This window comes from Protopterus annectens, chromosome 2.part1, assembly GCF_019279795.1.
Source record: "Protopterus annectens isolate FY-2018-M chromosome 2.part1, PAN1.0, whole genome shotgun sequence".
Classification (NCBI taxonomy): domain Eukaryota; kingdom Metazoa; phylum Chordata; order Ceratodontiformes; family Protopteridae; genus Protopterus; species Protopterus annectens.
The window spans coordinates 953,792,020-953,808,225 of NC_056729.1; the positions used below are offsets into that span (position 1 = coordinate 953,792,020).

Here is a 16,206-nt window from a genome sequence, read left to right on the forward strand (position 1 = left end):
AGTCACTGGTCAATAACAAAAAAAAACTGCAGGGTTTGGAGGAATATAATTCCCTGATTTACACCTATGTTCACATAAGAATTAAGAGTTTTGGATGGGATTACTTTATGGGCTTGACTTGGTCAAATTTCTGGGGAACATCTTTGGAAGAGTTTTAGGTGGGGAGGTTAACCGTTAGACAGGTGGTGATAAATTCAAATGGTATGCTTAATATATTAGGTAAAATGACAGTTTGAATCATTTACTGTAATAACAGAGAAAAAAATATCTCTGTCTTTGTAGATATTGCGAGTGAGCCTACCGATTAATTATTTAATATGGCAAATAGTGTAGTGTTCTTTCAATCTAAATGCTTCACCCGAACAGATGTTCATTTTGAAAGGAGCATGTTCATGTTATCACATTTTTGTTCTTCATATATATTGTTTCACCTCTGTAAAAAATGATACCTGTTTGAAAAAAAAACTTGAGTGAAAACATTTTAGTGAAAACCATCAAAACATTACCCTAAGCCCATATCAACAGATGTTGACAGAAAAAGTTCCATCTTATAAAAATGGTAATTTGGAAGGAATTTCCCAACTTGGAAAGTTGATGTTACAACCTGATTTTACAAAGTAAATTTTGAGGTAAAACCTTTCTGTGACAACTATCAAAACTACTAATTCTAGCCCTGAACTACAAACTTTGACAGAAAAGTAAAACTTTTCCTGACAAAAATAATTTAAAAAAAGCATTCCCAAGCAGGGAACTACCCTGACTAAAAATGTAAGTTTTGAGGTATTTTTTTTTAGTGACAATCAGTAAAGACACCAGTTCTAGCCCATAGCAATCATTTTTTGACAGAAGAGTTGAATTTGTCATCACAAAAACATGATAAAGTGGAAGGTAGTCCCCGATGTGTACTTATTTGCCCAACCTTGGAGAAGCACTAGACAACCATCAATCACTAGAATCCCCCAGGTAATAGCACACTTCAATGGCAAGAAAGTTCTGAATGTTTGAGCCCTAACCACTGACTTTATACTGCTCTATTCAAGCTTTATAGTGATTAGAGCATGTGAAACGTTCCCTAAAGCTTAAGAAGCTGGATGGTCCAGTGCTTGGCAGGATATGTCCTACACAGCTTAGGCTACTGCAGCAACAATCTAATGATGAACACATTTAGGGTAAAACAAAATGTCTTTTATTTGTAGGTGAATGCTTTCTCAGAGCTGTGGACCTTTTATAGTGAAGCAGTGGTATGTACAACAGTGTTTAGTTTTTTTTTTTTTTTTTTTTTTTTGAGGGGGTGCTTGTTGCAGTACTGGAGCAGGTTGGTTGTAGTTATAAAGGCTGTAAGAGGAAGGTTGTCTAATTAATCTGCTAGGAAAGAGAAGGTATATTTCATAAGGAGCTTAAATAGTTGTGATCCTAGATGAAAGTCAACAGGTTGTTAAACAGGAAGCCATTTTGCTTTTCCAGTGCTTTAGATTGGTGTTAATTTTTAGAGGGGTGGATAATAAAACTACCGATTTCACTGGTTATTGTTTATTGTGTGGAGTTTGTTTCTGACATTGACGCAATAATGTGGAGGCCATATTCAAGTTGGGAGAGTAGAATACCTTTCTCTATGGCTGTTCTGGAGGGAGTCTACATTACCTTATCGGAATATGTATTTGTTGAATACATTTTCAATGAAGGCTGAACAGCAAAATTCAGTTCGGCAAAGCACAGAAATTTTCCCATGGTTAGGAACCATTTGGCCATCACCACAACTTTGCCCTTTTCCCCCACTGTAGTGTGATCTTGGAGTTGGTATATATAGTTGTGGGGGGGCACAGCCCCCCACTTGGTTGGGTTTGATTTAGTGCAGTGTATCTTCTAGAGTGCTAGTGGGTGACTGGTTTCTAACTGCTGGAAAAAGTCTGTGTTTCACTGAACTGAATTTCACTGTTTAGTCTTCATGGAATACGTATTCGATGAATATGTATTTTGATGAAAGAATATAGACCAGTTCTGGAAATTTTAGTAAAAAAGGGGAAGATTGTATTGGCTCAAAATATTAGAGCGTTAACTTTTTTCCTTATGTAGTCAAGGTGGAGGTAAAAATTAAAGGAGGAATGAAGCCAAATGTCAAGGTATTTAAAAGAGGCAGTGCTTTCTATGAGGGGGTTACTCTGATCATAGAAATGCAACAAGTGTTGTGCATTTTTTTAAGATTCTATCTGACACCAAAAATCAGAGTTTTGGTTTTACTAGAGTTGAGGACGAAGAGGATTTTGTTGGAAATACAGTGGATTAGGTCTAAGAAATTTGCTTGCAGACTTTTCTGGAGGTTAGGTAGAGTTATTTGGATGAATAACAACATGTCATCTGTATAAAGTATGAGGGGGAGATAAGAGAGTCAAAGGGGAAATTTGTTTATAAAGACAGAGAATAACAGAGGTGCAAGTATGGAACCATATGATACTCCTTTTTAAAGGATGACTAGTTGAAAAATTGAGGTATAAATTTTAATGAAGAAATTGAGATTGGTGAAGCAGTTTTGAAACCAAGGTCACGAATCAAGTACGTGATGGAGGAGTATGTTATGTTCAATGAGACTTAAGTTTTTAGTAAGGTCAATAAAATGGTATCAGTGAGCTGGCATGGGTCCACTTCTTCTTCTTTCGGCTTTTCCTGGTTAGGGGTCGCCACAGTAGATCATCTGTCCGCACATGAATGGCAGTGGAGTTTTATAGTGTTGAGTTGCCTGCCCCGCACCCAACCTTCCACAGAAGGCACACACACACCCACACACTCAAACCTAGGGCAAATTTAGAGTGTCTAATCCAAATAATGCATGTCTTTGGGATGTGGAAGGAAACTGGAGCACCCGAAGGAAACCCACGCAACCACAGGGAGGACAAGCAGACTCTGGACAGAAGGCACCTCAGCCGAGAATCGAACCGGAGAACCTCTTGCTGTGAGGTGGCAACACTAACCACTGCACCACCGCGGCCGCCCCGAGCTGGCATGTGTCCACAACTAGCAATATTCCATCATTTACAGTCCACAGGGGGCTATGAATGTGCTCAAAGTAAATGAAAATATGTGTTGTTTACGGGATAGGAGGTTGCAGCTGGTGATGTACTGAGTGAGTTGAACATATTTTTTTATGCTGATTGCAATCTGTAAGAAAGACAGAGATTGGCCTGTGCTAAGAAGTTATGGAGGGGGTTAGACTGCTTTGGACTGAGCTGATAAAGGCTATATTCCATATATCCAACATGATAGTTTATGCTGGTCAGAAACTAAGGATGTGTTGCAGAGGAGTTGTGAGGAAGTCACTGCAGTGGTACATGAACCAGGGATGGAGGTCATCTGTGCCTAATGGGTTGTCTGTTTTGATATGTTGCAGTTGAGGTTCTAAGTATCTTGTTTTGACTTATTTAAAGTAAAACATAAAGAGGTGATTTGGGGGGGCAGTGTGAGAGAGATGGTAGGATGGAGAATTCAGAGAGGAAGTCATAGGGAGGGAAGGTAAACAGTGTTGGTGGGTTGTTTTGAATATCCCTTCCTTTGAGAAGATTCACTTTTTTACAGAACTGGGAAGAAACTTTAAACATTATTCCATAGAACAGATGGTGGATTATTAGAACAGCCTTCCTGAAGAGACAGCACTGTCAGCAAGTAACACATGTAAATAATGGATAGGACAGACATGGTAACTTTATGAGAGATGTGAAAAAAGTTGGTGGTTAAGCAGGATCCACAAATTAACTGACTTGGTGAGCTCACCAGTTCCTGTGTGTTTCTAATAGAAGTTCGTGATTAAAGCATAATCTACCAATTGTTTATGAGACCTGAAGTTATAATTTACCATTTGTGATAATACAGTGTACCTGCCTGGACCCAGTTGCTAAATTACAGTCAGCTCCTCAGGATGGAGGTTAGGTCAGGCGAACAGTATGTAATACAAAATCCTTTAGTAGTGAGAAATGTAAAATGGCCGAACTGTTAGACAGCATGCTATACTTTAAGATTAAAGAAACCTAAAAAATAGTTAATAAAACTGTACTTACAGCAGCTGCCTGGGGATTATTTGGATGGACATCAAGAAGTTCCTGGGGAGGATTCAAAGGTTTAATATATCTGGTTACAAAAATGGTCTTTCCATTGATGTCAACTACAGTGGTAAGGCACTGACGATTTGGAAATTTTAAAGTAGCTTCCTTCTGGTACTTTTCTGCTGCATGGAGCAATTTTTCATCTTCCAGTGTATCAAACTACCAAAATAATGACAAAGATGTTAGCAATGTAAAAAAGTAGACTATGATCTGTCTACCTTCAGAAATGCATACCTTTAAATAACAGACAGCTGTAACAAGGTCATATAACAAGAGTTTAAATTCTAAGCAAATTACATGGAGTATTCACATGTAACATTTTAATGACTGTTCACTGCCAATGTCAGATGAACTGATACAATGAACTGGCTTCAGTTCTGACTTTGTTGGTTTACAACTTCACTTCTTGTAAATACAGAGTTTATTAGTTTTCAATATAATAAACAGACAAAAAATGTACAACATGGTAAGAGCAAGGCAAATACATATGAAAACAATTTGCTTCTTCATTAAATGGTATCCAAAGACCATTACTTCTACTCTTTAGTGTAGTTCATTTCTATATGAAACTATTGGTCAGTTAAAATTCTGCAAACCTACTATTCACTGCAGAATGAGCACGTTTTCCTGGCTGTGTGGAAACATTTTCATGTATTTTTGTCTAGTCACCACAGTAGTACACTAAAGCTAAACAATAAACACAAAATAATACTTGTGTTAAAATGCTACTATTCTACAGTTCTAACTTCTAATCCGATTTTAGTGTTACCTAAAAATATCTACATGTCCTTAAAACTGTCAAAGGCAGTTAAAATATTAATAATGATACCATAAAACCTAAAATGAGACTAATTATTTTTTTAAACACAGCTGTATTGAATTCATGCTGTATCAGACAGCATGTATCCAAAATCATCACCAACATCATATTATAATCATATGCTTATTGAAATGACATTCACTTTTTTCATAAACCTTTTTAACATATCAAACTAATATTTCCCAACAATACGCCTACATGTCATTCAATACTGATTTAATTTTGTGCAATTTTCAATTCCACCCAAAATTCCTTTCTTTCCTATCACTGCAGTTCCCACTGCGATGATAATGGTCCCACACATTCCATTTAAGAGTATGAATCTTCTTCTTTCACCTATCTAACAAGTCTCCCTACAACAGTTTTATTTCTTTTACAATATGTAGGGTGGGTCTAACCTTTGATTTCTACTTTCTTGTTATTGTGTTTTGGATGCTAACATAATTAAAGTTAATATCTTGTTATGTTCTGACATTCTAGTTCTCCTACTCCAACTTAGCATCAGTCTCTTTAGTAACATGCACTTGTTCATCCAGCATCTGCCCTAGGGCATTTTGCAGTGTATGGTTAAAACGGAGGCCAATTCTGCATACTCCCAAAAAATACAATCCTAGTTTCCTCCCTCACTCTCTGCACACCTCCCACATATACAGTGAATCTGAAGGGAGATCCCATGCAACCTACTTGTGGTATTAAAATATCTATGCAAGTATTTCAGTGCAAATATCCTAAACCTTCTTGCATATTTTTCAAAGCCCTACACACATTCTCTTCCTTTATCCTTTGTAACTTGTCCAGGCCGGTCGCGGTGGTGCAGTGGTTAGGGTTGCCTCCTCACAGCAAGAGGTTCTCCGGTTCGATTCTTGGGTGCCTTCTGTGCGGAGTCTGCATGTCCTCCATGTGGTCACGTGGGTTTCCTCCAGGTGCTCTGGTTTCCTCTCACATCCCAAAGACATGCTGTAGGTGGACTGGACACTCTAAATTGGCCCTAGGCATGAGTGTGTGCATGTGTGTGTCTTCTGTGGAAGGTTAGGCACCAGGCTGGCAACTCAACACTGTAAAACTCCACTGCCAATCATGAGTGGACAGGTGATTCGCTGTGGCGACCCCTAACTGGGAAAAGCCAAAAGAAGAAGAAGAATCCTTTGTAACTTGTCCAACCATACTTTTCTCCAAATCCTGCCTGAGTTCCTGTGATTGATTTTTATCATACATAGTTCTGCATGCTCTGCTAATTATCTTCTTTGTTATAGCCTTATTTGTTTTCAGTTCTGCCATATATTCCACAAGGGTGGACTATCACCTATCACTCATCTCCCTCTTTTATTTTTTGTTTACATTCTGCTATTATTCCCAGCCCCGGATATAGGAGACTATCTGTTAGAAAAATGTGTATTTGAATATATGTGAAATGCTAGTTTATAAACAAAGTAGTATATAATGCATTTTATTCTATTAATCATATAACAGAAAGGATAAATTCATGTGTAAATGCAAGTAGTTTTGAAACTGCAGTGTGGCTTGTAGCAAACTGACCTCCGCCCCTGGCAGATGCTAGCTTAGCAAGTTTTAATGTTTATGCTTTTCACAAGTGATTATCTGCTGGGTCAGGAAATTAAATATGTGAAATAATGAAATCTTCTGCTCTTTCCTGCTGGGATGATTTGGCCTTGTATATGTGTTAGTAAGATAGCATGCAGCTGGTGGGAAAGTGTTACAGTGAACAAAGATGTGTATTAGAAGATTGAATCTGCTATTGTATTCGAACTGGTGTGAAACCTTGAAGAAGTAACTTTACAGAAAGACATTATGTCTGACCAGGTGGATAGCAAGGCCGTATTGTTACCAGAGGAAAACTTTTTTAAAATATACAGCATCAGCAGTTTTTATGAATAGAGGACTGTAAGCTAAAGTGATGTAGATGCCCTGTGACATACCACGTCAGTAAGGTGGGCACAGCTTGAATGTTAAGACTATATAAAATTGTGTGCTTCCTGCTTCATGTTAGACAAAATTCTGTACTTGTACATTTTTTGCCTCCTGGTGTACACTAGTAAACTTTTGAACCTGAACCTCCTGTGTATTGAATTCTTGATTTTATTTAACAGTTTGGTCCTTCGGACCGGAAATCCCTCAGACAGCTGCAGATCAGAGTCTACCGGTGGTCGAATACTGCGCAGGAGAAGTTACCGAAACGGTTCTTCTTGGGTGAAAAGACCTCCGACTGAATTGTCGTTTAAAGAGGCTGGCCACTTTCTGATCTGTGGCCGAAGAGCGGATCCTGGACGACTCGATACCGGAGGCTCAGGTAGGAAGATTTTGCCTTTTTTCTGTTTTAGATCAGGGACTAGGTTACAGTATATTGTTGTCAAGATTTGTTATGCAGATCAGGGACAAAAGGAAGTACTGTATATTTGGTCATAGATCAGGGTAACAGAATAAGGTAGGCAGTTATTCTAGATAAACTGTGAAAAGGAACTGAACTTCTGATATCACGTGATAAGAAGGGTTACGTAACATTTTCTTTTACCATGGGAAATCAGTGCACTAAAACATCGCGAGATCCGTCCCTAACCGAAGACGCAAAATACATGCAATCACAACGTTCCGATAACGTTAGGTATTATGTGAAATGGGTTAACAAATATGAATTTGATGGTAAACTAGATAAAACTTCACTAGTTAAACTCCTTAAGCAACTTAAATCCGATGCAGGAGGTCAGGCAAAAAAGCAACGCCAATTAGGTATTCCTCAGGCACACAGGTGGATTGAGGAAGCAAATCGTAGAGAACAGAAGATTAAAAATTCGAAAACATTATTTTTAGACAAAGAAGATAATAACTTAGTAATAGCAACAGCTCCTCCTCCTCCCTTGCCCCCTCCTTTACCCTTTTCAGGATATGAAGCGAGTGGACAGGCTGGTCCGCCTCCGCGTTATCCTGAAGTCTCAGCAAGACCACAAACATTTGTTAGAGATCCTATTGAAACTAGGTCCCGGACACGTAAAATACAGAGGGACGCAGAATCATATCAAATAGAGAGAAACCTACAGGATGAGAGTGAGGAAGAAATATGCCCACTTATAGAGGTTCCAAATCCTCGGGCAGGACCCAACACTCTTAGTATATAGCCCATGGACACCGGAGGATATCCGGAAAGCTACTGAGGGAATTCCCCATCCGAAAGTTAATTTTACGAAATTTTTAGAAGATTTACAAGGCATGAGGTTGAGTTACCACTTGAATGGGGAAGAAGTGGAAAAAGTAGTGAGACAAATTATAGGTCCAGATTGGCACATGATTTGTGGCACCTGGAATCCTCGTAATGCAGAGCTTAAACCACTCCCACATAGTGACGCAGAATTAGACAACAGAGTGAAAGGTCTTACAGACCGAATCTCTGAGAAATGGAAACCTAGAGCAGACTGGACTTGCATTAATTAATGCATACAACAGGAAAATGAGACAATAGATGGATACTATGCTAGATTATTGGAATGTTTTAATAATCATAGCGGTATGACGGTTCATGAAAACCAAACGAATGATTCCCCATATGAACAACAATTAAAGAATGCATTTCTAAAAGGTTGCATTGCACCTATTAGTAGCTTCATTACGAAGCATATGATAGACCATCGAACAGGTAGGCTACAAGCCTTACTTGAATACGCTAGACATGCTGAAAGACATTTCAATAGCAAAAAGAAAAAGAAGGCGCAAGTCTTCACTGCTGAAGACGGAGCTGAAGTATTTGTGTTACAGTCAGGTAAAAAGGGCAAGAAGAATGCCCAGGGAAATAAACAGTCCGACAAACAATCAGAAGATTTTGAAGAAAGGAAAAAGAGAGGTGAATGCTTCAAGTGCGGGAAAAAGGGACATCTAGCAAGAGATTGTAAGCAGAACAAAAAGGTAATTTCAGAAGATAAGGGAGATGAGGACTGACTATATGATAGTGAAGATACGTCATGCGAAAGTCAGAAATCATCAGGAAAAGTTAATAAACAAAAAACAAATGTAAATGTGATAGAAGGAATACAGGAAGTGCAAGTAGATATGGAGGATGAAGAAAGTGAAATTTTGGACTTAGCATTATTGAGCTTAGAGCTCTACTTAGCAGATACGAAACCGGAAGTTACACTTCTGGTGGAGGGAAGGGAAGTCAAATTCCCGTGTGACTCAGGAGCATCACAGACCCTGATACACCCCTCCAAGTTACCAGAACATCCCGAATCCCCTGATTATATACTGGTAAAAGCTGCAAACGGACAACTATACAGGGAACCACTTTCCCATGATATAGTAATAACTGGCCCTGTTTCAGGTATGACCCAGAGAAGTAAAATTGTTGTTTCTGCAAAGTGTCCAGTGAACCTATTGGGCAGGGACCTTATGCAGATATTTGGCATAGCAGTAGTTGCAACTGTACAAGATATGGAGGTGCAGAGACAAATGGATACCTTTGTGGTGTGATCGGAGGGTGAAACTTTTTACTGGTACAGCCAGGATCTAGTCACGACTGGTCCAGGGGCAGTAACCGAGGAACTGATGAACGTAGCCATCAGTAAAGCCCCCTCCCTTGACACTGATCAACAGCATTTGTTACACTGTACTCTGTACTACTGTACTACACCAGGACCTGATAGAGAGTATGAGCAAGAATTGTTTAGAAATCGTGCAACTAGATTAGTATTGCGTACTTTGTACTGGGATACTGAGGGGAACAGTGTAATTAGCTGTTCATTACCTCAAGAATTCCTTGCACTGTACAGATCAAATCGATTGCCACATGTCAGCTTGACAAAGAATAAAAATGTAAAATGGGCAGACTTAGGAGAAAAGGTGACAAGATGGGAGAAACAGACTGATTTAGAACTGTCAGAACAAGGGATACAAAAACAAAAACTGAATTGGTTGACACAGACGCACCCAGCTGTTCACTTGCAATCTAGCGAGGACAGCTGATTAGCATTTTTATTAGTAGAAGAAGAAAAAGCCTTATGTGAAATTCCAACGACTCTTTGGTCGACAGGCAAGTCTGATGTAGGACTTATTCGAACAGCAGAACCAGTTACAATAACCCCAAAGTCAGCATTTAGACCACAGAAAAGACAATACTCTTTGAGAAAGGATGCAGAAATAGGAATCAAGCCTATAATAGCAGCATTACTCAAAGGAGGAGTACTGGTAGAATCTCCTGATTCACCATGTAATACACCCCTATTTCCTGTTAAAAAAACAAACGGGGAATGGCGGATGGTTCAAGATTTACAAGCTGTGAATAATGCAGTAATACCTAGAGCACCTACGGTGCTAGACCCACATACTTTGTTAAACAATTTAAAACCGCGACAAAAATATTTCTCTGTGGTAGATATTAGTAATGCTTTCTTTTCGATACCTATACATCCTGATAGTCAATATTGGTTTGCATTTACATTTCAGGGTAAAAGGTATACCTATACTTGACTACCACAGGGATATTGTGAGAGCCCAACAATATTTGCACAAGAAATGGCTAGCAACCTGGCAGGGTTTACCCCACCGGGAGGTAGTCAGATTCTACTTTACGTAGATGACATCTTGCTAGCAGCCCCCACCCAGCAACAATGCAGGGAGGATACTGCAGCATTATTGAAGTTTTTAGCTGCACAAGGACACAAAGTAAACAAAAGTAAGTTACAACTTTGGAAAAAGCAAGTTAGATACCTAGGATATGTGATATCCAATGAAGGTAGAATATTAGACGAGGAAAGAAAAACAACGATTTTGCAAGCACCCAAACCAGCAACCAAGAAGGAAATGATGTCCTTCTTGGGTACAACTAATTTTTGTCGGAGTTGGATACCAAATTATGCTTTGGAATCTGCTCCACTGACTGACTTGATATATAAGACGCCAATGGCAGCACAAGATTTGTTACAATGGACAACCGAAGCAGAAATGGCTTTCTGCAGGTTAAAGCAGTTGATAGCTTCTTCATTAGTTTTAGGACTCCCAAATTATCACAAACGGTTCTTTCAGACCGTAGAGTGCAAGCAAGGATATATGACGTCAGTACTGATGCAACAACATGGGGATAAGCAACGCCCCATAGCCTATTATTCATCGCAGTTAGACCCAGTGGCATGATCTCTGCCTCACTGTGTACAGGCAGTAGTTGCAGCTGCAATGGCAGTACAGGCTTCGGCCTCAGTGGTGTTATTTCACCCTCTCACATTGAGAGTGCCTCATGCAGTCGCAATAATTTTACTGCAAGAAAAAGTAGCATACCTCTCTCCTGCTAGACATCTTTCATGTATGACTATACTGCTGAGCCAACCTCATATGACAATTGAATGATGTACGACATTAAATCCATCAACATTACTTCCAACTCCTGCGGATGGCACACCACACAGCTGCCTGCAGGAAATTGAACAGTTAGCCTTGCCTAGACAAGATCTCACAGATATGCCCTTGGATGATGCCGAAGTGACATATTACGTGGACGGCTCTTGTAGAAGGGGCCCTACAGGAAAGAATCTAGTGGGGTATGTAGTAGTTACAGACACTGAAATTCTAGAAGCCCAATCCTTACCACATAACTTATCTGCACAAGCAGCAGAATTGATAGCTTTGACGCGGGCATGTACTTTAGCAAAAGACAAGTGTGTAAACATATATACTGATAGTCAGTATGCTTTTTCTACAGTACATGTATTTGCGCAGCAATGGAAAAATAGAGGAATGATAACATCTAGTGGAAAACCTATTAATCATGCGCAATTTATTTTGGAATTATTAGAATCTATTCAGTTACCTACCAAAGTAGCTTTTTGTAAATGTGTAGCTCATACAAAACAACAGGATAAGATTTCGAAAGGCAATGCACGAGCTGATGCAGCTGCAAAGCAAGCAGCCTAAGACTTAGAATCTTTACTTTTGAATGAGGAATTACAACCCTCTGAGATTTTAGATTTAGACATGTTAAAAACAATGCAGACGCTTACTACAAAAGCGGAAAAACAAAAATGGGAAAAACGAGGTGCAATTCTTGAAAATGGACTGTACATTTCCAAAGAGAGAAAACCGATATTGCCGTCTAATTTATTTAGATATGCAGCTTTGTTGAGCCATGGGCAGTGCCATGTCTCAACAGGGGGGATGGTACAGTTAGTAAACCGAATATTCCAAACATATGGATTCACAAACTATACAAAACAATTTTGTGCAGCTTGTCATACTTGTAACAAGCACAATGCACAAGGGGCATTTAAAACCAAGCAAGGAAGTTTTCCTATACCACCATATCCGTTCCATACTATTTGTATGGATTTCATAGAATTGAGTAAGTGTGAAGGGAAGAAATACTGTTTAGTTATTGTAGATATGTTTTCTAAATGGGTAGAAGCTTTTCCAACCAGAAATCCGGATGCAGCAACAGTGGCAAAAGCCCTGATAAAAGAAGTAATCCCTAGATTTGGCATTCCGGAAAGGATTTATAGTGACAACGGCACACATTTTGTGAATCAGACAATCCAGCAACTTGGGAGATTTTTTGGTATCTCCTTAAAGAACCATTCCGCCTACCACCCACAGTCAGCAGGACTGGTGGAAAGGTACAATGGTACCCTTAAGAATAAACTTAGGAAGTTAGTTGAGGAAACCCAAAAGAATTGGATACACTGTCTGCCTTTAGCACTGCTGAGTATGAGAACGGTTCCAAATGTGAAGGGTTTGACTCCCTTTGAAATGATTTTTGGGAGAGCATATTATGTGCCTCAGTGGAAAGCTCTCATGCCCACAGAACAAGAGGCTGACAGTTCATTAGCTAGTTATATGAGGAAACTGTTAACAAATAAATCTGTTCTGCAGTTTAACTCTTTTTCAGATAAGGAACAGACCAGACCGGTAGAAGCAGTTTGGGCCCCCGGGACGTGGGTTTGGTTGAAAGTAACAAAAAGGAAGAATTGGGCGAGTCCAAAGTGGGAAGGACCATACCAGGTACTGTTGGCAACGCCTACTGCAGTCAGAGTGGCTGAGAGGACGTCCTGGGTTCATTTGACACACTGCAAACCGGTAAAGAACTTTCAACTTGATAAAAACTTTGTGACTGATATACAACAGGACCAAGATGGCCAAAAACAAAGTGAAAAGAAATTTAGATCAACCCCAGAGATGTTGCATAATCATTTTGTTGAGTATACATTTATTGACTGTAATTGTGACAATTTTCCTCTTGTTGTGGTTTATCCTGCACACAACCACACAAGTGAAAGTGGGAAGGCGTGACGAAACATCTATAGACTGGCATCCAAATTTTAACACATACCTAGCCATGAAGCGTGTATATGCAGAGACTATGAACATTTCAAATTGCTGGGTTTGTACAGCTATACCAAAAGCATATGGAGGACTGATAATGTCCGTTATCCCTTTGGGGATAAATGAGACTTGGGAGAATTTACTCTTCGATACAGGAACTGTGAGATCACAGGACAAAATAGCTTTATTTTTACCTGTCACGCAAAAAGGAATTGTATGTTTTTACAGAAATGATACTCTCCAGGTGGGCTGGAGCAATTGTAATATAACCATATCTTACCGGTGTTATATTAAGAATAGTAATGACAATATTCTTTGCAATACTAATTATGACTCATATTTGAACTCACTGAAAACAACCATGAATGACATTCGCAAGAATCCTGTTTTGTTTAAACAATTGTCAGTTATAGATCAGAAAATGTTTCATGCAGGGTTAATGCGTATTAGTACTAAAGTAGAAAACTGTTATTTTATTTGTGGGAAAAAAGCATATAAATGGTTACCTGAGAATTGGTCCGGCAGTTGTTTTCTGGGTTATCTGGTTCCGGCAATAAGACATACTGTAGAATTACCTTTGGGTAAGATACGAAACGTGAGAGAAGCAGCCCGAAAACCTGAAGGTCCAGTTGAAAAACCTGTAAATCCAGTTGGACGGATCGAAGCTGGCTGGAAAGACCATAATAGCGTGAAAGACAAAAGTAAATTGACTCATATGGACTTGAGTGACAGTGTTATATCTTGGGCAGGAATATTCCCAGCATATGGAGCAGTCAAATCGATCTGGGAGCTGAGGAAGTTGTCGAAACTTCTCGAAGTAATGAGTAATGCAACTTTTTCTGCCCTAGAACTGGTGACTGATGAACTGAATGCAATGAGAACTGTTGTGCTACAAAATCGAATGGCTCTTGACTGCACCCTAGCGGCGAGAGGTGGTACGTGCGCGCTTATCAAAGAAGAATGCTGTGCGTACATAGCAGACAATAGGCATGAAATTAACAACCACCTAGAGGTAATTCAGCAAGTATCAGCCATGACTGAACCAGGCCCAAACCCAATGACAGACTTTTTCCAGAATCTATTTTGGGGGGTGGGGTTCCATCCTAATGAATATTCTGATGTGTATTTGAATATATGTGAAATGCTAGTTTAAAAACAAAGTAGTATATAATGCATTTTATTCTATTAATCATATAACAGAAAGGATAAATTCATGTGTAAATGCAAGTAGTTTTGAAACTGCAGTGTGGCTTGTAGCAAACTGACCTCCGACCCTGGAAGATGCTAGCTTAGCAAGTTTTAATGTTTATGCTTTTCACAAGTGATTATCTACTGGGTCAGGAAATTAAATATGTGAAATAATGAAATCTTCTGCTCTTTCCTGCTGGGATGATTTGGCCTTGTATATGTGTTACTAAGATAGCATGCAGCTGGTGGGAAAGTGTTACAGTGAACAAAGATGTGTATTAGAAGACTGAATCTGCTACTGTATTCGAACTGGTGTGAAACCTTGAAGAAGTAACTTTACAGAAAGACATTATGTCTGACCAGGTGGATAGCAAGGCCGTATTGTTACCAGAGGAAAACCTTTTTAAAATATACAGCATCAGCAGTTTTTATGAATAGAGGACTGTAAGCTAAAGTGATGTAGATGCCCTGTGACATACCATGTCAGTAAGGTGGGCACAGCTTGAATGTTAAGACTATATAAAATTGTGTGCTTCCTGTTTCATGTTAGACAAAATTCTGTACTTGTACGTTTTTTGCCTCGTGGTGTACACTAGTAAACTTTTGAACTTGAACCTCCTGTGTATTGAATTCTTGATTTTATTTAACACTATCCTTTTCATATAATCCAAATAGTTATTTTGCTTGCTACAATTCTGTTAGTTTTTCCTCCAGGTGATTTATTTCAATACCTTGAAACCTTGACTATCTTCCTCCAATTATTTCCTTCTGTTTCTGTATACATTAAAAAGGAGTACCTTTATTACTTTACTTAACCAATGAAACTATTGCCCTTTGAAATCTCTTCCACTAGATGAAATATTTGACTATTTTATCACCTGTTCATAAGCACACACTATTCTACTGCCCTGACCTGGAGAAAAAAGTTAAAAATATCACAGCTCCTTGGATGTCATCAGATATCAAATAAATGATGTCCATTAGATACAAGGCTGGGAAACAATTGAAATCCACCCAAACAACATAAACAAGACAAATAAGGCTGGGAAACAATTGAAATCCACCCAAACAATACAAACAAGACAAAATCATGTGACACTTAGAAGCCAAGTCAAAAATTGAATAAACTCATCTAAACAATCTTACTGTCATACACTACTTAATAACAACCAATATAAACAGTATTGGTCCTGCAATAACAAACTACTCAAACCAGGTAAAAAAATCCACCCCCTCCCCCCCATGAAAATGACCAATTGAAACACCCACTTTATTAATTCAGCTGGTACTCCTTCTCACTATTCTTCAAATATCAATAACCTCACTATTAACCCTCCTTCAGGTTCTTTTAACCTACTAACCATGAATAAGGCCAATATGAAGGGAGTGGTACAAAAGATAATGTCTCCCGCCCTGGCTCCTAACAATCTCCCTTCTTAACATCTTTAATTAGGTTCTGAAACTATAGCCTACTCAGTTACAATTTTAATTACAGATCCATCACTGAGCAATGTATTCCAAACGTTTGGAATACATCTCACATAATACGAACTTCAGGCCTACAGCAATTCTATCACCACTTTCCAAATATTTGTAAAGTGTGTTCAGAAACAATTACCCTTCAGCCTCCCCTCAATCTATTGTCTCCCATTCAGTACTGTTTCTGCCCAAGATACAATACAGAAACTGCCCTCCTATCTTTTTTAAGCAGTATCTATTAAAGAAAAAGCTAAGGTTTCTTTACAGCTGCCGTGTTCTTAGAACTATCCAAGGCTCTTGACCCTGTATCCCATCAACTTC

At 38.9% G+C, this 16,206-nt stretch overlaps 1 protein-coding gene across 1 annotated transcript in view; it reads right to left on the bottom strand.

Annotated features, from left to right (window-relative positions):
- CC2D2A (coiled-coil and C2 domain containing 2A) overlaps window positions 1–16,206 on the bottom strand; it is a 3,655,067-nt gene that overhangs the window by 676,775 nt on the left and 2,962,086 nt on the right. Inside the window, exon 29 of the mRNA XM_044062582.1 lies at window positions 4,047–4,250. Within this exon, the coding sequence (XP_043918517.1) occupies window positions 4,047–4,250 (204 nt within the window). The remainder of the gene's footprint in view (window positions 1–4,046; window positions 4,251–16,206) is intronic.